General features: G+C 49.0%; 8 protein-coding genes across 8 annotated transcripts; 2 read left to right on the top strand and 6 right to left on the bottom strand.

Annotated features, from left to right (window-relative positions):
* Window positions 1-353: 353 nt before the first annotated feature.
* F4812DRAFT_446286 (uncharacterized protein) lies at window positions 354-3109 on the bottom strand. The gene is made up of 2 exons (XM_047935625.1): window positions 2846-3109; window positions 354-2788 (listed from the first exon to the last, which is right to left on the bottom strand). The coding sequence occupies exons 1-2, from the start codon at window positions 2967-2969 to the stop codon at window positions 588-590; spliced, it is 2325 nt and encodes a 774-aa protein (XP_047786063.1). The 5' UTR covers window positions 2970-3109; the 3' UTR covers window positions 354-587.
* A 676-nt stretch (window positions 3110-3785) lies between these two features.
* Window positions 3786-4304, top strand: F4812DRAFT_463576 (uncharacterized protein; the record flags this gene model as incomplete). The annotated part of the gene is made up of 2 exons (XM_047938231.1): window positions 3786-3956; window positions 4008-4304. The coding sequence occupies 2 exons, from the start codon at window positions 3786-3788 to the stop codon at window positions 4302-4304; spliced, it is 468 nt and encodes a 155-aa protein (XP_047786062.1).
* A 120-nt stretch (window positions 4305-4424) lies between these two features.
* F4812DRAFT_468599 (uncharacterized protein) lies at window positions 4425-5341 on the bottom strand (the record flags this gene model as incomplete). The annotated part of the gene is made up of 2 exons (XM_047938800.1): window positions 4804-5341; window positions 4425-4726 (listed from the first exon to the last, which is right to left on the bottom strand). Exons 1-2 carry the CDS (start codon window positions 5030-5032, stop codon window positions 4425-4427), a joined length of 531 nt encoding a protein of 176 aa, XP_047786061.1. The 5' UTR covers window positions 5033-5341.
* Window positions 5342-5669: 328 nt separating this feature from the next.
* F4812DRAFT_240733 (glycoside hydrolase family 3 protein) lies at window positions 5670-9010 on the bottom strand. Its single transcript, XM_047930623.1, has one exon. The coding sequence runs from the start codon at window positions 8733-8735 to the stop codon at window positions 5847-5849; it is 2889 nt and encodes a 962-aa protein (XP_047786060.1). The 5' UTR covers window positions 8736-9010; the 3' UTR covers window positions 5670-5846.
* Window positions 9011-9285: 275 nt separating this feature from the next.
* Window positions 9286-10658, bottom strand: F4812DRAFT_463573 (carboxymethylenebutenolidase; the record flags this gene model as incomplete). Its single annotated transcript, XM_047938230.1, has 3 exons — window positions 9286-9601; window positions 9675-10260; window positions 10334-10658. The coding sequence occupies 3 exons, from the start codon at window positions 10656-10658 to the stop codon at window positions 9286-9288; spliced, it is 1227 nt and encodes a 408-aa protein (XP_047786059.1).
* A 145-nt stretch (window positions 10659-10803) lies between these two features.
* Window positions 10804-13581, bottom strand: F4812DRAFT_446263 (putative glutamine synthetase). Its single transcript, XM_047935624.1, has 3 exons — window positions 12466-13581; window positions 11200-12363; window positions 10804-11126 (listed from the first exon to the last, which is right to left on the bottom strand). Exons 1-2 carry the CDS (start codon window positions 12887-12889, stop codon window positions 11330-11332), a joined length of 1458 nt encoding a protein of 485 aa, XP_047786058.1. The 5' UTR covers window positions 12890-13581; the 3' UTR covers window positions 10804-11126; window positions 11200-11329.
* Window positions 13582-15210: 1629 nt separating this feature from the next.
* On the top strand, window positions 15211-16887 carry F4812DRAFT_239873 (NAD(P)-binding protein). The gene is made up of 4 exons (XM_047930620.1): window positions 15211-15453; window positions 15585-15704; window positions 15794-15935; window positions 16025-16887. Exons 2-4 carry the CDS (start codon window positions 15643-15645, stop codon window positions 16673-16675), a joined length of 855 nt encoding a protein of 284 aa, XP_047786057.1. The 5' UTR covers window positions 15211-15453; window positions 15585-15642; the 3' UTR covers window positions 16676-16887.
* Window positions 16887-19334, bottom strand: F4812DRAFT_240107 (isocitrate lyase). The gene is made up of 3 exons (XM_047930621.1): window positions 19106-19334; window positions 18563-19058; window positions 16887-18492 (listed from the first exon to the last, which is right to left on the bottom strand). Exons 2-3 carry the CDS (start codon window positions 18966-18968, stop codon window positions 17099-17101), a joined length of 1800 nt encoding a protein of 599 aa, XP_047786056.1. The 5' UTR covers window positions 18969-19058; window positions 19106-19334; the 3' UTR covers window positions 16887-17098.
* Window positions 19335-20175: the final 841 nt, after the last annotated feature.

The following is a 20175-nucleotide window of genomic DNA, read 5'->3' as shown; positions in this document are numbered from 1 at the left end:
TTATATTAATTAATTAAAGTTTAAACTTTTAATTATTAATTATTAATTTTAACTGAAATTACTTTTATACCGTTAGTTTTTTTTTTTAAATTTTTAAAAAAGTCCGTTCGGAATTTTAATTTAATTTAAATTAAAAAATTCGCTTTTTTAAAAAATTTAACTTTCGGCCTTTACTTTTTTATATTTTTAATTAAGTTTTTTCTTATAATATAATTAAATTTTATATTTAACGTTTAATACTTTAACGTATAAAAAAAATAAGTTTTATAGTTTTAACTTTATTATAATTACGCGTTTTTATTTAATAACTTTATTTACATAAATAATTTTTCGCTTAATTATTTATAAAAGCATTTAATATAAGTTTTTACTTAAATATCTTATATTTAGCATATTTTTACTTTAAAAAACTATATATAATAAAACTATTTTTCATTTCCAAAAAATGGAATAATTAATATACTCGTATATTAATTTTTTAGTTTTTTCTACAAGTCGAACAATCCTTTTCCAAGTCACTTAACCCTAACCCTAACCCTTCCATACCAGATATGGCTCCCGTGCTATTAGTTCGTGACACCAAGAAGCTAATAAATATATTGATTTGCTATTACTAATGGATCATTTTTGCCTGCGGAAAGGACCTGCCTCATCTGTGAATAAAGGACCTCATTTTTTCCCTCCCATCTACCACCGTTTGGGAACACTACTCGTCGCAACCTGTTGACCCAAGGTCGTAGTACCTGATAGTATGATGTAAAATTGTTTTCCATAGTGCGAATAAAATCACTTTCCTTAGAGATTGTCCCCGCCTTGTAAGTTGCCAGGGATTCGGGATTTTCGTAGTTCCAATTTTCATACTTAGTAGGCTTTCCTTCCTGGCCCGGCCCCTTGTAGTGGATACATATCCAGAAAAGCACCCAGAAGAAGGACTCGAGGTCATGCATAAACGTGTGGTCTTCGCCCAGGAGAACACCGATTGCCATAAACGCTCTCGTACCAGTAATTCCCTTTGCCCCCGACGCCTCTATTCGATCAACCTTGATTGCGAGGTCTAGATCGATCAAAAACGAAGAGAAACTAGACTCCTTGTTGCCCTTATTTATCATAAGATTGTTGATCGAGATATCTCTGTGGAGGAAGCCAGCCTTAAGAAGAGACTCATGTCCTGTAATGCACCCTTCTAGCGCAGCAAGTAAGGCAGCTGGGGAACTTGCCTTGTAAATAGGCTCCCCATAATCGCAGAGAACGATACGTCGGTGTATTCGGTTTGGAGGGGGTTCGTTATCGTGCTTTGTAGGAGATGCAGAACCGGAACGAGAGCGTTTGCTGGGTGGAAGCAGGGCACTAATCTGGCTGGATGATCGTTTCGAGCCGGTAGAGCTATTACGCGATATAGCTTCTGAGGTCGGGGTCTGCAAGTTACGTGCACGCCCCGTTCGGTAGTTGCTTGCTCTGGTGATATCTAGCCCTCTCCGAACATTGCCCTGGATATCGTCATCTTTTGCCTGTATACGCACTCTCTCGTGGTAGTAATGACGCGCCACGTTTGTTACCCCTTGGCGGGTCGCTTGCTGCAGCAGCTCGCCTTCCTCGTCACGTTCTGGGAATTGCCATGAATCCTTGATAACAAGCGGCCTGGACTTATCTCCTTCCGAGTATGCTCTCCAGCAGATGGTCGCACGGCCTACTATGCTATGCGCCGATCTGATGACTTTGTCTAGAATTAAACGTTCCGTCTTCGTATCCTGTCGGATTTCGATATATTGTTGATGTTCCGATTTGATGATCGTAGGGTCGAAGCCGAGGGCCTCGTCGTCCATCCAAAAGAAACCAAGAATCGTCGACACGAAACGGTGTCCGTCCTTGTTAATATCGAACTTTTCGGACGCGATGCCTCCAAGCCGGTCGAATTCCCAAAGCCGCATCCAACTTCCACATAGCGTAAAAGCCAAGACAAAGCGCCGCGTGGGTTGAGCAGTAAAGACTTCCTTCGCGTATCTTCCTATGTCAAGGTGTGCCTCAGATGCTGTATCGTCGTTCGGGTTGCTCTTTAGCTCGCCAGGTACAAGAATATTTGACCAGTGGTACTTTCCCGCTTTGCCGGCCTTAGGGTCGTCCACAATCCCAACGTCCAACTTACGCTTCGCGACCGAGCCCTGGAGTGGCGTGTCGGGCTGTGCTAATAACCTCCGCGTTGTTGTTGGTCTGTACTCCTGCGCCCATTGCAGAAAGCGTTTGACAATGTCGGCAAGCCAAGCAAGAACGCTTTCTTGCTTAGCATTCTTTGGCCATCCGGTCCAGCCTTGTTGAAAAGGGGGTTGTGGCCCTTGAGTACACTTCTGGAAGATGTCTTTGGATGCCGTCTCGAGCTCTGGGATGCAGCCCCAGAAAGCTTCGTAGAAATTCGGAACATCAATGTACATAACGCCAAGCTCATCACTGAGTAATCTGTCCATCTCATCGCGCTTCTCAGAAGAATTTACAACGCTATTTGTAGTGAGGCGCCATGGTGTCTGGAGGAAAGAAGAGATGGCTTTTAGGGGTGGGGTAGATTCGGTAACAGCGCGGTAGACTTGTTCCCAGATTTCAACATCGGGTCGGCGGGCAAAAACAGCATGTAGAAGGGGTTTGATTCGGTCGGAGTAGGAAGCATCGGAAGCAATCAAAGAAATGAGTTTTACGATATCGCCGCCGAGATTATCCTGTCCCGTTTGAGACGGTAGAAGGCGGGAGGCCACATGGTTCCTTAATACGGAGAGGACGAGAAAGCCTAGACTCTGGATCACTAAATAGATAGTTAGTATAACAGGTGCACCTGAGGGAAGATTTGGGTTGCATATACCTTCATGGCTAGCTGTCTCTAGCTCGGCAGGGTCTTTGTCGAACGAAGTGTATACTACATCAAGGTGTGTGCCAAGAGGATGGGCTTGAATGGTTTCCTGCTGTTCTTTTTCTATCATAATCATGATCGCTACATTTAATGGCTACATTATGCTAAGGTGTGTGGTGGTGCGTTTGGTTAATCATGTTTGGGTAAAAGAGTAGAGAAGACAGGACGTTGTCGGGCAGCGCGACGCGTAGTAGATACCTATTATAGGTACCTATGGTATTATTTTGATCTAACCTTTAAACCTTTAGGTACCTGGCAGGAAGGAAATCAAGCACATGCCAAGCTTTTAGCCCAGGCACTCAACCTGCACAACTATAATAGCACAGTATTAGCTTAGATTAGCTTAGTACTAATTTCTGGGGCCGATAATGGCTCGTACGCTAAATTCCAGGTGGCTAACCCTTACCACTATAGTTACTACTAGGGAGAAAACCTCGGGTTGTTTTCTAACACAACGCACCTTTGATTCGCACCCGATTCCACAGTTTGATTCAATTCAACTGAGATTTCGGGAGGTTGAGGCTATTCCCAAATATGATTTGGTGGTTCTATTTAATAGATTGCCATGTATATATATATATATATTTCAAGACGTTAAATATAAACCTTCACGCTGGTCCTCTTCACTTTATCATGATCAATCACTACCAATGTTACCGGTTAACGTGTTTGCTAGTTCCAAACTTAGCGCGCCTCGATGCTGTAGCTATTTTGGGGTTTTGAATCTATCTTCTATGACCAGAACACGTTTTTGACTATAAGTGTTGAAAAGTGGTGACAGCTGCAATGTCCATCCGATCACAATTGCATTGACTTCTGATACAATTCTTTTATCGTCCCATTTTGCACGCGTTACAGTGAAGTTCACAAGTTTCATCCCTTGCCATCAAGTATGTCGGACGACTGTTTAACTCTATCTTGGTGGAATTGGCAAGGAGAGGATCTTCAGCTCCCCGATGACGATATAGACTTGAACGATGCGCTACAGCTCACTAGCGTGGTGGTTGATCAAATTCGAGTTTGTCGTTTCAATGATGCGCGAAGCTTAATTGAGGAGCGAAAAGTATCTTCATCTTTTCCTCGCTTCGTATAAATCAAAGCTCACGACTTGTAGGATATCGTCCGCTTGATTTGCCTTAAAGAACTTCGGGAAAGGGGCGAGGTTACGCTACCAAAGCTTGACCTGACCCGACAGCAAAAAATGTCGGCTTTAGCGGCTTATCTCACGATCGACCAAGAAAACTCTAGCCCTTGTCAGCAGTGCTTAAGCAGGAGATCGCGTGGTCCGTGTGTGGAGTGCGTTGCGGGCGACGAGACTTTATTTAATGGAGCTTGCACGAACCGTCAGTTTTCCAGTTCAGCCGCTGCATGTTCGTTGTACAAAGGTGAGATTTCCGACGAGCGTCGATGAGGGCTTCGAAAGCTCATTATTGCGGGCAAGAGTCGGAAAGCGAAGAAGCGAAGCCGTTCTCCCTCTTGCGAGAAAATCCCCCGCCTACCTAATCCAACGCCCGAGATGATGCAACACTTATCAACCCGTGAGCTGGAGCGTTGGCAGAATATGATAGCGAACGAAATCGCCTTGCGGCAGCTGCCTTTTCCATCGGAGAAGCGACGACGTGTGTAGCATTGAGGTTTCGCGAACGCTTGACGCGTTGGTGGCGAATTTCCACTTGATCATCTTGCGAATTAGCGCGTCGGCTGGAGGAGGTCGATACCGACGGCGGATATTGGCTGGTAGACAGGAGAAACCAGGATTCAATGGGTGGTTGGAAGCGCCGACGAAAGGTGAGGTATCTGCCTGGTGATAAATACATTCAAGTCCTACGATATCTAACAATAAAAAAATCTTGAAGACACGTGCGGAGAGCATTAGTGACAGGCTTTTCCATACTCCCTTAACCGTAGACAGTTGTAAGGCAATGGAGCGAGAAATCCAGCCAGGAGCCAAGCCAAAGCAGCGGCCCAAAAGATATGAGAGTCGAGCCGGACAGCTCCGTCCGTGAGGTGATAGTCAACAAGATTTCCTGCGAGCTCCATCGTGAGCATTGATATCATACTCATGCCGACAGAGGTTCTAGCGGCAGTAGCCCAAGGCAGACTTTCTTTGCCGAGCCGCAGCAGTACGGTCTCTAGCATAACGGACGTAGTAACCCCGTTGGCCACTAGGTTGGTTTATTCGGCGTGATACAACTTACACGGTGTTCTATATAGCCACGATACCTCCCATTCCAACATCGGGATAGAATATTTGAAGGTACCATATGAAAGAGAAGCCGCCTAGACTGCAGCCCACCAGACATCGCGTAGTATTTACGGTCGCTCGTTTTCATGTAGATCTTGAGGTCCAGAAAGTCGGCAAGGTCGCTTTGGGGCGCCCCTCAGGCTGCCGCCTCGTATTACAATGTGATTCTTGGCTCCGTTTAGGCTTGGATATAAAGCCTCACGACCGGCTAGTGTCACTTCGCACGCCGGGAGAATACAGTTCGACTTTTCGCAGTAACAGCGCGGCTCCCCGGACTTATTCGTTTTGGCAACGGACCTCCGTTTCCGAATCTCGCCCTTCACATTGCCTCTTCGTGCCACAAACCACAGAGTGAAGCGGAATCGAGCGCAGTGGATAGTTCAAAGCATCGATACAGAGATGTTGGCCTGGAGAATAACAAGACTCGAATCATGATTCTGATCCATATCCCAATTTTCCCCTGCTCCGCAAATATTCCTTCACGAAGCTCTATATCTGCTGCCACTACGTATTTCAGCATTGAATTCATGTTTCCTACTGACAGATGAGTGCGTGAGACTAATACCTATAGAACCTTCGCCTCCGAACATAAACAAGACACGTATCTTAGGCCTCAACCTCTCGCTGCTCTCGGTCCAAAATGGCACGACCGCGACATATATATATATATATTTGAACTACGGGCGTTTAGCTATATGCGCGCTACGCCTACCAGGTTCCTGATACCGGCAAATCTCTGGAACTCCGGCCGACCATGAATTTGTAACTACCCTCCACGACCATGCGCCAGTTTTGTGTCTGGACGTCCCAGTAGCTCAGATCTCGCCTCGTAAGGTTGAACGTGGCCGTCGTAGTTTCGCCTTCTCTCAACAAAAATTTATCGAATCCGCGTAGCACCTTCGCCGGGAAGTCCACTGAAATATCGCTTTGTGGATAGCTTAGGTATAGCTGCGGTACGACCTGGCCCGCTCTGCCGCCGGTGTTGGCGATTTTTACGGAAACGGTAACATAGACGTCCCACAGGTCGGGGTTACCGCCTTCGTCGCCTCCCGCGCTAGAGGGAGGTTGCTTTACGTCGTAGCCGTCGGGATAGGGGTAGGGATCTGACACTATATCGTCGATAGTATCGAGGTAAGGATAGACATATTTCTCCAGCCTTCGAATGCCTTTAGGGAAGAGCGCCTCCTCTGCGTTCGGGATGGTAGCGTCGTACTCTGGAGGGATTGCGAAGTCTTCGGGTCGTGGGGCGAGTTGGGCGCTTTTCTTCCTCAGCCCGGTCACCACGCAATCGGTGAATTCGAACGTGGTATAGCTTAAGCCGAATCCGAACTCGAACCGAGGTTCTATTCCGTACTTGTCGAAATAGCGGTAGTCGACGTATAACCCTTCTTTGAAGTCCTGCTGAGGTACGACGCCGTTAGGCATGTACATGATCTTCGCACCTTCGCCGTAGTCGTCTAGGGACTTGCCGATGGTCCAAGGCAACTTTCCGCTAGGGTTTACATCCCCAAACATAACATCGGCTAGGGCATTTCCGCTCTCCTGGCCCGGCAAATTCGCGAAGAGTACCGCCTTGATGTTTGGGAGGTCGATCCATTTTTCCACCAATACGGGACCGACCGTGTGGATGATAACAATCACGTCGCCGGTACCGCCGTGGCATCCTTGGGCAACCTGGATGATTAGATCGTCGCCGCCTTTCTGTAAGAATAGATTGGGCCGGTCGCCCTTGACGCCTTCCCAGACCTTGAAGCCTTCCCCTGAGTCGGCGTTGGCGAAGATGATACATAACTCGGCGTCCTCCAAGATCTCGGGCTGCTTTTCGGTCGGCGGATTGTTCGTTAGGTACGTTGAAACTTTCACGCCGTCGACACCTTCCCAATTTTTAGTCAACGCCTCGGCCGGAGTGACTAGGTAAGGGAACTCGACAGAACCGGAGCCCCAGCCGGAAGCAAGCGTGCCTTGGTTGCAACCTCGATCCGGGCAGTGGTTGGGACCTTTGCCGGGACCAGCATCCTCCCCAAATATCGCAATACGGAATGGGTCGCCGCGTGGGGCTGTTTGGTCTGGCAGACCGCTATAATTATGAGAGAGGGGGAGGATTCCCTCATTCTTGAGTAGCACGGTTCCTTCTGCCGCGATCCGCCGCGCGATAGAGGCGTGATCGCCCATGACGTCGACGTACTGGTTTACGGGGACTTTCTGTTGCTCGGTAGGACTGCCCGGTGCGGAGATACCTTGCGGTTCGTCCGTCCACGAAGAGAAGTTTGGCCCCTTACGGTCGAACTTGTCCTCGTCGTCTTGGCCCAGTTGGTACCACGCCGCGACGATTCTGGTAACCATGTCGTTCAACCTATCGAGAGGAACCGAGCCGTTGAGGATCGACCTTGTGAGCTCGGAACCCCAGAGAGATTTGCCATCCTCCCAAAATAATCCGTCTCCAGGCATCGTCATGTCGAGACCAGCGAGCGCGCTGGCGACGCCGCTCCTCTGTGCAAGCCAGTCGCTCATCACGAACCCCTGAAAACCCATCTCATCCCGCAATAAGCCGTTCAGCAGCTTCGAGTTGCCGCATGCGTACGAGTTGTTAATCATGTTGTAGCTGCACATGACGCTAGCAACGCCGGCCTTGACGGCATCTCCAAAAGGCCATAGGTAAAGTTCATGCATGGTCCGATCGTCTATGTTCGTACTAAGAGCGTTGGGGAGGCCCCATTCCCAAGGCTGACGGAAGTGCTCCTGCTCGTTCGCGACCAGGTGCTTGATAGTAGCCATGACTCCCTCGTCTTGGATCCCTTTGATCGACTGGGCTGCCGCGATACCCTGAAGATATGGATCCGCACCAAAGCCTTCCCAGTTACGTCCTCCGGCTGGCATGCGCCCCAGAGGACCAATGCAGGGTCCTAGAATTGCGTTGATCCCCTTCTTTCTAGCTTCTATCGCGTGAGCGTTACCCCATTGGTACATCAGTTCCTTATTCCAGGTGGCGCCGACGGTCACGCCGGCGGGAAAAGCGGTGGCGTTATCGGCAAAGCGGATACCTAGCGGGCCGTCCTGAAGTGCTAGGGAAGGAAATCCTACGTGAACTGCGGGACCCGTGTTTCCCACGGCTAGGCCCATCTTCCACCCTGTACCGGTCGTCACGTTTACTTTCTCGGGCAATGTCATGTTAGCCACCATCCCGCTAGCTTTGCGATAAGCTTCGGCCCAGCTTCTTGCCGTACCGCCCTTCGGGGTTGGGTACCATGGCGGCGAGAGGCCGTCCGGGGGTGATTGCCTATACTTTTTGAATGCGAAGAAACCTCCTGCGCTGAGGGCTAACCATATCAGAGCGAAAATCCCTAAGCAGCCGACGACGTATTTAGTCGAACGGCCGGTTAGGCAGCTCCATGATCTCCGTAGCCAGCGCTTACGAGGCTGGATAGAGAAAGTTCCCGTTGAGGGTTTTGATGATGTGAGAGGATCAGATTGAAGGAACTCTGTTGCATCGAGATCGGAGTCTAGTTCGAACGAAGACTGAGCATCGTATGAACGCCGGGACCGCTCCTGATTATAATGCAAAGAGGAACTCGGGTGTCCTTTTTTGCTTGAACCCATCCCGTTACGACGGGCCGGAGATTAGTCTCGCCCGGAGGATATCGTTCAGCGACCAAGTATCTCCTTCGCGCTGTTATGTTGACCCCCCGGAGGTATTTTGCTATTGCGCCCGGTACTTGGCTGCCTTTGCTATTTCAGAGGGCGAGGTAATATCCACAAACGCGCGGTAGCTTCAGAATGAATAATTGAACAAAAAATGAGAGGAAAAAAAAAGCAGCAATCAGGAATTTATTACTATTGTAGAGTAGAACATATAACTAAAAGATCCGACCGAGCCTTAAGCTATCTTAGGTATTGTAGCTTGTAGCATCAACTCCTAACGTCGGAGTCTTCGTTCGAAACTTGGACATCTCTTGGGCGAGCTTCTTGCGTTGGACTGATATTTAACGCCCGTGCCCCCTTGGCAGTGTACCGTGCAGATACCGTGATAGACGTTGCTAAACAGTTGGCTAAACAGTCGGAACACTGTACTTGCACGGCCATGTCACCATTCTGCCGGCGTATAATTCAAACCCTCCCCGTGTTTACAAGTACAAGTTTGCTTCATTTGCTACAAACCTGCGCTCGAGTTTCTATACTTGTAATGGAGCATCTTGTTCGAATCGGCAGCGCTTTGGTCTGCAAGCTTATGCGCGCTTTCGATCCCAGCAACTGGGAGCCGATACTCCAGGTTCGTCTTAGGAGCTCCCGGTTCCGACGCTATCGGATACGGAAATGGAAGATACTCCGGAAGCAAGCCCAGCTGCCTTAGAAGGGTCGCTTGATCCCAGCTGATATGCTCGTGGTAGAGACGATCGCCGCGAATGTTTACCACGCTCGTGAACGGAATGCTGATAAACCGGCCGGTTGCCGGTACGCCAGGGACGCTGTAGATAAGCACAGCCTACGGTTCAGCTTACATCGCGCGATCTGCGGACGGGGAAGCGCTATAGCACTTACAGCCAATTTATTACGCGATCGTGGGTAGCCTTAAAGACGAATTCGTCGACTACGCGGTCGATACCCACGGTCCGGCTTACGAGCTCTAGCTGCGTGTCAGGTGGGTTGCTGAAGATGAAATTTTCCCTGTAAAATTCCGTCAGGGCTTGTCTTCCAGTCCCTCCCGTGAGCGTTGGGACATGGTTCACGTAAGGCTCTTCGACCATGGTCGCCATCGTCTCCTCAACTGATCGCGCTTGGAATTCCCAATACGTATGTTCCTCCCATACTTTCTCTATGTCGAAATAGGGGCCCCCCACGAGCGGTTTCATAAATGCGAGCGACCGTGTGTGAGCCACCGAAGCTGAGGTAGTATGGTAATTCCGATGCGCGGGAATCGGGAAGAAAGATTTGGCGTTCTCGTAATAATATCTCTTCTCATTGCTACGGTCCTCTTGAGCTCCCGCGGGAAGTCCAGGTACGTGTGCTAGCAGCGGTAAGTTGCTAGAGACATCCGTTCCAAGCATCCCATAGCAGATGACGGCGCAGAGCTCCTCCTGGGCCTCGATCGTTTCTAGTACGAGAGATTCCAACAGCGGTATATAAGCTTTCCTCCGGTTGCTCGGTCAGCTGGACCGTTACTTATCTTGCTTGTGGATTTGTTTCTTCAGTTTGCTCACCAATAACTCCAATCTTCTTAGCCTGGTCGCAGGATGGCAGTTCAAGCAGCGCGGAAAGTGCAGAGCGTATGCCATCACGTATCGATATCGCATCGGATTTGGTGATTCTTAGCTGTGCAACCGCGAAGCCTTCCTCCGCCCACTTATGCAATGGCGGAGGGTCTAAAGTCCTTTCGTGTTTTCGAAGGTCAAGCTCTGCGTCGAGCAAGAGGAGTAACCCTGGGCCATGGCCTCTTCTTGACAGCGGTGGTTGGATTGTTAAATTCGGGCTTTGCTCAACCGACGAGCTTTTGGTATCAGCGATTGTGTTTGCCTTCAATGTCATTTTCGACAGGATCAATTCGCATCTCAACATGAAGCGATGGCCAATCTAGGTTTACCAACATGAACCCAGCAAAACGATGCACGTAATTTATTTAATCTTTTATAAAGCGGGGTCTACAAAGTCCTTATATTGATTTGCATCCCATCTTGCATTAGCCAACAACCCGTCCTTTCGGGATTTGGGGGACTTTTCGTTACGATGTGACGCTTATCGTCTAGAAACGATAGGTCAGATAGTCCAATTTCTTGAACGGTTACTTTGTGATACGATTTTGGATATTATCTCTTTCTTTTTATCTCTTTTTGTGATTTACACCCCCGCTCAACTTGGACGGATCTCACTCTCATAGGTCTTTGCAGTTGAAAATTTTCAACCACTTTACCTTTGCCAACAACAGTCCATCGACGAGATTAGCATACCAGAAGAATATCAAGAATTTAAGAAATAATCTTGGAACATCACACTAGGTACCTAGAACACCACGCATGGCTGAAAGCTGAGATGAATAAGTTGAATCGATGCTAACCGCGCGGCAAAAAGGCTACAAGGCTAATTTATAAATAGAGGTACCTTAGGTAGGTATCCAAGATAAGGTAAGGTAAGGTATAGTACGGTAGGTATTGTACAGGATATCACGGATCCGATCTCAGCTAACCCCGGTCTTACACACCTCATACCGTCTCGATATACCTTTTCAGTTCCCAGTCTGTTACGGCCTCGTCCCAAAGTCGTATCTCGTTTTCCCTGGTTCCGCCAAAATGATCTACAAAGTCGTCGCCGAAAACTTCGCGAGCGATGCTGTTTTTGCTCATGAATCTATCGGTGGCTTCCCTCAAGGTCCTCGCGAGACGAGTACCTTGATCGGCTACGCTCCCCACATCCTGGCCTTTACCGAGCGGAGGTATAGGAATCTCCAGTTTCTTCTCCACGCCGCGCCAGCCGAGAGCCAGGATAGCCGACATGACGAAATAAGGGTTGGCGTCGGCGCCTGGTACACGGACCTCGAACCGCGTTGCCCCGGGTTTGGAAGTAGGGGGTGCGATGAGCCGGACGGATGCGGCGCGGTGTTCTAAGCCCCACGAGACCGTCACCGGGGCCCAGAAGTTCTCTACCAACCGCTTATAGCTGTTTACGGTAGGCGCGAGCATCGGCATTACATCAGGTAAACCTTCTAGGATGCCCGCCAAAAAATGCCTTCCGAGATCGCTAAGGTGGGCGATGTCCGGATACTTCGCGTTCTCGTCTTTTTCCTCGCGGAAGAACAGGTTCTTTCCGTCCTTATCTACGACGGAGACGTGAGTATGCCCGCTGTTTCCTGGTAGCCCGTGTTGAGGTTTTGCCATGAAGCAGGGCGTGATTCCGTATGAGCTCGCGACCGATCGGACGACGTATTTGAAGAGAGACGCTCGGTCGGCCGTCTCGGATATTTGACCGAATTCCAATGCCGCCTCGTACACTCCGGGCCCGCTCTCGGTATGCCATCCCTCCAGATCGCACCGGAATTTGGCACACGAGTCGTAGACCTCGTGGTAATAAGACTTATTGAGAGTCGGTCGCGTGATGCTATATCCAAACATGCCCTCGGTTAGGGGCGGAAGCGCTTGCGGCGGGTTGCTGTTTAGGTATGAAGCAACGGACGGAGAAGGTGAGTCAGTGGTTGAAGAGGGCGAAGGAGGCACTTTGAATTGGAAAAACTCGATCTCGGCTATACAATGGGAACTGGTTGGTATCAAGGTATTTGGAAACATTGCGGAGACGAAAGGCAAAAACAGAAAAAAAAAAAAAAAAAAAAAGGCGCGCAACTAACCTCCGGCCATAGCATTGCAGCCCTTCTTTTTCAGCTTCTCTACGGTGGTTCTAAGCAGTCCTCGCGGATCGGCGCATACCGGGCTCGCATGGTCGTCGAAGAAGCTAACCAAGAAGAAAGGAACATTATCTTCCCAGGGGATTCGGCGGAAGCTATTCAGGTCAGGCACGGCGATCAAGTCGCGATAGCCGTTTTGCTTGTTGCTAATCTTGAGCTCTTTGTCGTAGGTCCTGTCGTGCATATCCCAGCCGAAGATGACGCTGCAAAAGCCGAAACCTTCCTTGGCTATGGATAGGAACTTGTTCTTGGACACGATCTTCCCTCGTAGCATGCCGTCGACATCCACTCCCGCTAGCTTCACCTTGGTATCATCCCTGAGGAGTTCTGGTAGGTCCTCAACTGCAATATGGATTGTCAGAGACATGACGAGGGTGGGGGAGAATTAGGGACGTAAGAAGAGCTAGGTTTGAAGTTCGTGTGGTCGCTCAGCTGGTAGGTGGTGGTTTCGGGTGTTATCGCCGCAATGCAAAAGATACAAGCAGGGAAGGATGAGTTGTTCTCGGCATACAACAGTGATCGATTCAAGATTGAGCAAGCCTGCGATGGGGAGAGATATAAATACGACTATAAATCAACCATATAGGGTTTATAAGCAGTGTGAACACCTGCCTTTAGGTTAGGTAATATGAAGTAGGTAACGCAACGTTCGAGGTAAGGAATGTTGGTGGAGTTCGACGCCGGCCAGAATCGAAAGCGTAAGCCTTTCGGAGTCGTGCTTAGGAGGTATGCAATGCAGAATAGGTACCTCAGGTAAGGTAATACGTCGTAATAAGTACCTAATCTAATGTATAAGAGGAGTAGAATGCGTCCTTACGGTAAGGCTGAGGGGAATATGTAAGGTAGGTAAATCGGAAGCGCATACATGTATCGATCGGCCACGCGCTCTCATCAAAAAAGTGTACCTAGCGAGGTATCTTGTCTCCAACTTCAATTCAACCCTAGACAAACTTACCGATACTAGAGTTATTGGACATCATGCGTGATTGGCAGAAGATAAGCCTTCTGCAATACCCACAAGGTGCCTATTCTTAGTGTATAAAACGTCGGATAACATCCTTGTTAACGGATACTCTGCTAGCCAGAACTACATTAGGTACGATACCTTAAGGCTTATAGTGCCTACCAGGTAGGTACCTAAGGTACAAAACTTACCTACCTCCCTAGTACCTGGTAGGAACCTATCACTTATCACCTACGCTATAATAATTATTTGATTGCAACTATCCCACGAGGCCAACCTGCACATCCCTCTGACATAATAAGATACTCCCGCTGTAGATTATAGCATGATGATGACGTTGCATTCAATGCCAAAGCACCCGCCTTAGGTGAGGCTCGCTCTCGCATACCAAGTATCTATCTCTATTTTCACACGGCTACTAACCGATGTAAGATACCCGTCTATAACCACCCGCTCATCCCCGTCCTACCTCTAATGCCTTCGCAACTTCAACCCAATGAGGACGGACCCAAGTTATAATCCTGTAAGTTGGACGAGAGAAATCTATCTGACAGCTGTCAGCGCGTGACCTCTTTCTGCATGCCCAAAGCTACATTCAGACTCCCGAGAGGAACCGCAAGTTTAGAAACGCCCAAGACGCCATCAGCGTACTGTGCACTTCCGCCGCTAGTCGAGCATATTGACGCATAGTGAGACTTGACATACTTGACATATTGACCGAAAGTTCTACAGGCAAGGGATATATAGCAACAGATAGATTATTCACTTTCAAAATTCCAAACTAACTCTCAACCAATGCTAAGCCGCGGTCGCGATGTACCTGACCCCTGAATTGTCCAACGTTTCTATCCTGCCACGCGGTTCGTTCTATTATAGGCACAATGACTAAATATCAACATCATCCCCGACCCGACGAACCGGACAGGTGTTACATAGTCATCGTCTCACCGCTTGGAAGCAGCAAGATTTGCCAATTGCGGGAGAGCCGCACGAATCACCAACCGAGAATTTGTTGACATCTTTCAAGAAAGCCGAGATGCGTCGGTGTGGAATACAAGTCAAAACAGGCCTTTTGGCCGGTTATCTCCTTTGATAACTCTGCGGTATATGGCGGAAAGAGATGCGATCTTCGATAGGCTTCCCGCCTTTCTTAGGATACAATGCAGGTCACATCTCCGGACATATACCAACAGGTTCCAGCGGACAGGCACTCAAGACGCACTGTATCGTATCACTAAGCTTTTGTACGTCGTTAGATGTGCTGCAGGGCGTGTTTTGAACTTGGGCTCATCGCCGCGTGTGGTAGGAAGATATCCGAGTTGGTGAGAATCATTAATAGGAAATAAGATTGAGGTGAAGAGGTCGAAGTTAGCAAACCATGTTACGACTCACGTGCAATATTGCTTTGGGATTTATTTTCATATCACCCAATCAGCCAAATCCACGTCGAACTTGATTAACCTAACCGATCTAATTTAGCTCTAGAGTATTCTCTATATCGAGGGATGATCAAGTGGGTAAAAAAGAAAAGAACGAAGTGGATCTGAATTAGGTACCATAAGTAGTTAGAGATTGTTTGGAGATTATACTGTGATGAATATCAATCAGGGCCCTCGAACCCGGGCTTGAACCTACCTAACCTAGTATTCCAAATAGAGGTTAGTTAGGCAAGTACATATTCATAGTTTCGGGAATGTGAATAGAACTATAGGTAGGTTGTTACAGCTAGTGCAGACTTAAACTCAGATACTAACACGTAACACGATAAATAGCAAAGGTTCGTGATAAGAGAATGCAGTCTTATCACTAATATACCGCCGTTGTCGGAAGAAGAGGGGTTACGAGCTATGTCACGAAAAGCCCCTCCAAAAGAAAAACTAGTCCGAATTGATAGGTTAGGTACGAAGCCGTCACGTACGGCGGGAGCGTCGAGGAGGTCCTAGGTAAGGTCCTATCCAAGATAACAGGTACCTAACTTGATAATCACTTTGCCTATTAAGCTATTTGTCTTCGATTTGATTCTCCTTTCAACCTCGCTTCGTCCTTCCGGATAATACAACCAACTAACCCCTCCGTGTTAATTACGTGCAATATCCAGCTCGGGAATTTCCTATCCCGGGTATAATTCACGACAGTCAGCCGGTAATTATCTAAAAATGGCTTCCGAAAATAGCGGACGTCTAGCTGGCAAGAATGCCATAATCACGGGAGGCGCAGGGTATGTCATTCTTGTATCTTACGGTGCATGACGCGGCAAGGTAGAGAAGAATTACAGCCTGGAGACTGACGTCGACCCCATCTACGCAGCGGAATTGGCCTCGAGACATCGATCCTCTTTGCTAAAGAAGGCGCAAACGTTCTAATCCTCGATATCTCCGCCCCGGCGTTGGAGAAGGCCAAAACAAAGGTGTTACAACTGGTACCGCAAGCTGGTCGGGTAGAAACGAGAGTATGTTATCACAATTGCTGCGTAACCCGCGTTGTAGCCATGGTTGTAGCCTCCCGGACTAACCAAGACATTCTTCCACGGCCCTGCAGGTTTGCGACGTATCCAAGGAAGACGATGTAAAGGCGGCGGTCGAATCTTTGGACTCATGGGGCGGCCTCGATGTCATCTTCAACAATGCGGGTATCATGCACGCCCGAGACGACGATGCTATTGGAACCCCCGAGGAGATATGGGATCTCACTATGTCAATTAATGTGAAGGGGGTATGGTACGGATGCAAGCACGCTGTCCTTTCGTTGAGGCGCAACAAGAAGACGAAGGGTAGCATTATCAACACCGCGTCCGTTGTGGCTCTCGTCGGGTCCGCAACCCCTCAGTTGGCTTATACCGCATCCAAGGGCGCCGTCCTGGCGCTGACGCGTGAACTCGCCATCGTTCACGCCCGCGAAGGATTTCGTTTCAACAGCTTATGCCCGGCACCCTTGAACACGCCGCTTCTGCAGGATTGGCTAGGGGACGACGTACCCAAGCGGATGCGTCGCGAGATTCATTTCCCGACCGGAAGGTTTGGTGAGGCCATAGAGCAAGCCCGAGCTGTGGTGTTTTTAGCCTCTGATGAATCTGGCTTTGTTAACGGCCACGAGATGGTAGTAGACGGCGGTATGTCCAAGGCGTACGTCACACCGGAGGGACCACCCTTGCCCGCCCCTACGAACAATGCTCTCAAGGATGAGCTATAGATTAAGAGCTCCACTGTAGCCACCATGGGAAATAAGGAGGACACGTGTTATGCATTCCCTGACGACGACGTTGTCTCTTTCATCGGATACCTAGGTTAGGTAGGTATCCTTCGTGAGCACATTATGTTTAGATACTAGCTGAGCAAGCTTTCAGCCGCTTGCTTAGCAGTTAATGGAACTAGCCCCTTTTGATTTCCTCTACAATTCAGGTCTCGTAATCAGGTCTCGTAACTGTACAGCCCTACGCGAACAGCAAAAGATACTCCAACATCCATAGTAACCCACTCCGCTCTATACGCACAGAAGTATCTAACCGTAAAGAATTGGTAAGAGATGCCGTTCCTAGACTCCGTCGCTACGACGAGAACGATCGGCGGATAAAACAGGCGAAGGAATTGTACATAGTAGACGAAACACCACACTCTAGTGGAATTGCCCTTCGGTATTTCCCTCTCCCATACTCCTACTCGAGCTACTTCCGCTTTGAATGGCACCTAGGATGCCGTCGATGTAACTAGCTCCGCTCCACTTCTGATGCGTCAAAACGTCGCAGCCAAGCTCTTTCTCGCGACGCTGTACGAGGTTAACGTACGCTAGCATACCGTCTTTCTTGTACTCTTTCGCAAGTTCGTTTGTGATAGTGGCGGTGCTGTGCAGACCAGCCAACGAGATCAATTGTAGCACAAACCCTTCCTTGGCGATGTCCCAGATGAAAGATTTCAGCTTGGCGTCGGTGAAACCATGGGCCATCCAGTTAAAAGAGGGCGACAGGTTGTATACGAGGCCCTTTCCGGGAAATGCCCGCCTGACCGTACGGCCGAGCTTGGTTGCCACCTCGACGTTCGGATCGCCGGTTTCAACCCATAAAAGGTCGGCGTAAGGTGCAAAAGCGATAGCTCGTTTCGTGGCGGCTTTCATGCCTGCGCGATAGTGATAAAATCCTTCTCGGGTGCGGGGGATGTCCCAATCAAAGACGATCGGCTTGCCGGCGTACCTGTTTGCGATCTCGCGGCGTTTCGTTATGCCCATGTCCGCATCCGCTTCGACAGCTCTCAAGTACGAGTCGATTTTGTCTTGCGACACTCCCTGAGATTTCAGCTGCTCGACGGCGGCCTCGTCAAAGGTTACCAGCCGCGTTTTCTTGACCCAATCGGCTTCGAATGCGTCTATTTCTGCTCCCGACGCGCCTGCGGCCTCCATCTCTTGCAAGGTCTCTGCGAGAGGTGCAATACCCTCTTCCGCAACGCCGAGAATTAATTCGTGGTCTCTGACGTCGATGGCGCTTGATATAAGTCTTCCGCTTTCCGAATCGGTACGTGCGATGACGAGGTTCTCCGAACCCATAACGTCCCACTGGAAGCGCGCAGCGTTGAGGCGGTTGATGTGCTCGCCTATAGGCACCAACACCTTACCCGCTAGGTGACCGCATTTCTTACCGCCGTGGAGCTGATCCTCGAAATGAACGGCGGCGGCACCGTTCTCAGCGAATAACTTGGCTAGCTTGAGCACCGCGCTCAATCCGCCGTGTCCCGTATCGCCATCTGCGATGATAGGGCGGAGATAGTCGATGTACGGCGTTTCCTTTCTAGCCTCTGGTGTCATCTTCCGTCGCAAGTCCCACTGCTTTCGATCGTGCATCGATTGCGCCTTCGCGAGTCGTTGGACCTGGTTTGGTACGGTATTATATGGATAGTCGCCAAAGTCCGGTGATACTTCGTTGGTGCTGGTGAGGACGGAGGAGCAGGCCCATCCGGATATGTAGAGCACTTCTTGATGCGGCGCTTGTTGCGTCATCTGTACGGGATCGATCGCTCCCACTATTCGTCGGGACGAGTTAACATTCGATATTTGGCACATGGATAAACCATCCTAAAGGGATAAACGTACTAGTATGTATCGGTTCTCCCTTTGCTTCCCTCTCCTTGATCAGATTGAAAAGCTTTCTTGCCATTAAAGAGCTAGGGTAGTTCTGAAGCTGCGATCCTCTCTTTGACACGACGTCGGCCGGAGTGTATGGTCTCTTGATGCCTTCGTATCTGGGCGATGCCCACCACGCTTCGACATCTTTAATCTGCTGCTCATAGAGGGCATCCTCTGCGGCGCCGGCCTTGCTAGCTTCGGGTAGAAGCTGGAACGAGTCGGACGGAAGTACAGTAGACACGGGCGGGTTGACGGTAGGTAATGTCATTCTAGCTGGTGTATGAGAGAGACACCTCGACAAATTAATACGGTACGAGGGGTGGACAGGGAGGGTAGCTCTTCGAGGAGCTCGAGTTACCACTCGACGAAACATGGCGCGCGGTGTTAGTCTATTCTTGTCGATCCTGATTCGAGGTGTCACTGAGTCACTAAGCAGCAGCAAGAAATATAATTCAAAAGCGAGGTAATTTAAAGCAGATCCTCATTTCTATATGTACCTACTAACTGAACATGTGTACTTTCGTAATTACATATGAGGTAGGTAGCGATTTGAACATGGAAGCTGTAGGGGGAAGATTTCGGTGTCCTTCGGAATTGTCCTTTGGAATAACCAAACCCCAGATTTGGCCGACGGCACCCGAACTTTTACTACGGGTACCCCGCGGTTGAACAAATGCCCGATACCCGAATAATCCATTAGGTACCTCCAGCTTTACCTAACCTTTCAAGGATCATATGAGAAAAACTAATCGGGTATCTCCATGGGGTAGGTATTTACCTAACCTAACCTAACATAACCTAATCTTTGGAGGTAGGGGGACTTAACCATATATGGAGGCCGCTAGCTCCGCTACCTTGGCCCCTGAAAGATGTTCCTAGCGGTAAGCCGCGGCTTCTGACTGTTCAAACAGTTAACTGTTTGCTTCAAATATACTGATCGTCAAGGTGTACCTTGGACCTACATAATAGGTAAATATAAGATAAGAGCTAACTTGACCATCAGGAGATTTTATTAGCCTTATAGATCCGAGGTCGGTTATCTGCATTCGGTCGGTTACATGCTCGTTGCTTATACATTAGGTACCTATACTTATACCCTATATGCATCCTACCCATATCCTATTCTGTTTGTCTGCCAATGCGACACCATCTCATCTCTGGAATGGGTGATTGTCAGCAGCGGGCAGCGGGCAGCGGGCAGCGGGAAAATGGGGTCGATGAACGGGTTTCCTCGGTTATGCGGGGGAGGGGTTATGGCCTACTGCAAGTCTGGAGAAGTACCTTACAATACAAGACAGTCCAAGGTATATGGACACCCAAATTGCCTTAGGTTATACCTATAGCAGGTACAAAACCTAATAGGCAGGTTGGAACCCGTGTGGGTTGATGGGTTGAAGTACCTTTTCCCCACATCAGATCATCTTATCTCAACGGTTGGAGTCGTGAGAGAAGGCCCGACATGATTTCTTGTCGCTATTCTTCCTGTCCTTTTGTTTTGTGTCTTTTTATTGCGTCGGCGTTCTATAGAATTGGCCTTGGAAACTCATCTCTTCTCATTCGAGAACAATTTCAACACTGAT

Source organism: Daldinia caldariorum (genome assembly GCF_022478825.1).
Source record: "Daldinia caldariorum strain CBS 122874 unplaced genomic scaffold F4812scaffold_25, whole genome shotgun sequence".
Classification (NCBI taxonomy): domain Eukaryota; kingdom Fungi; phylum Ascomycota; class Sordariomycetes; order Xylariales; family Hypoxylaceae; genus Daldinia; species Daldinia caldariorum.
This window is presented reverse-complemented; position numbering and strand designations above follow the sequence as displayed.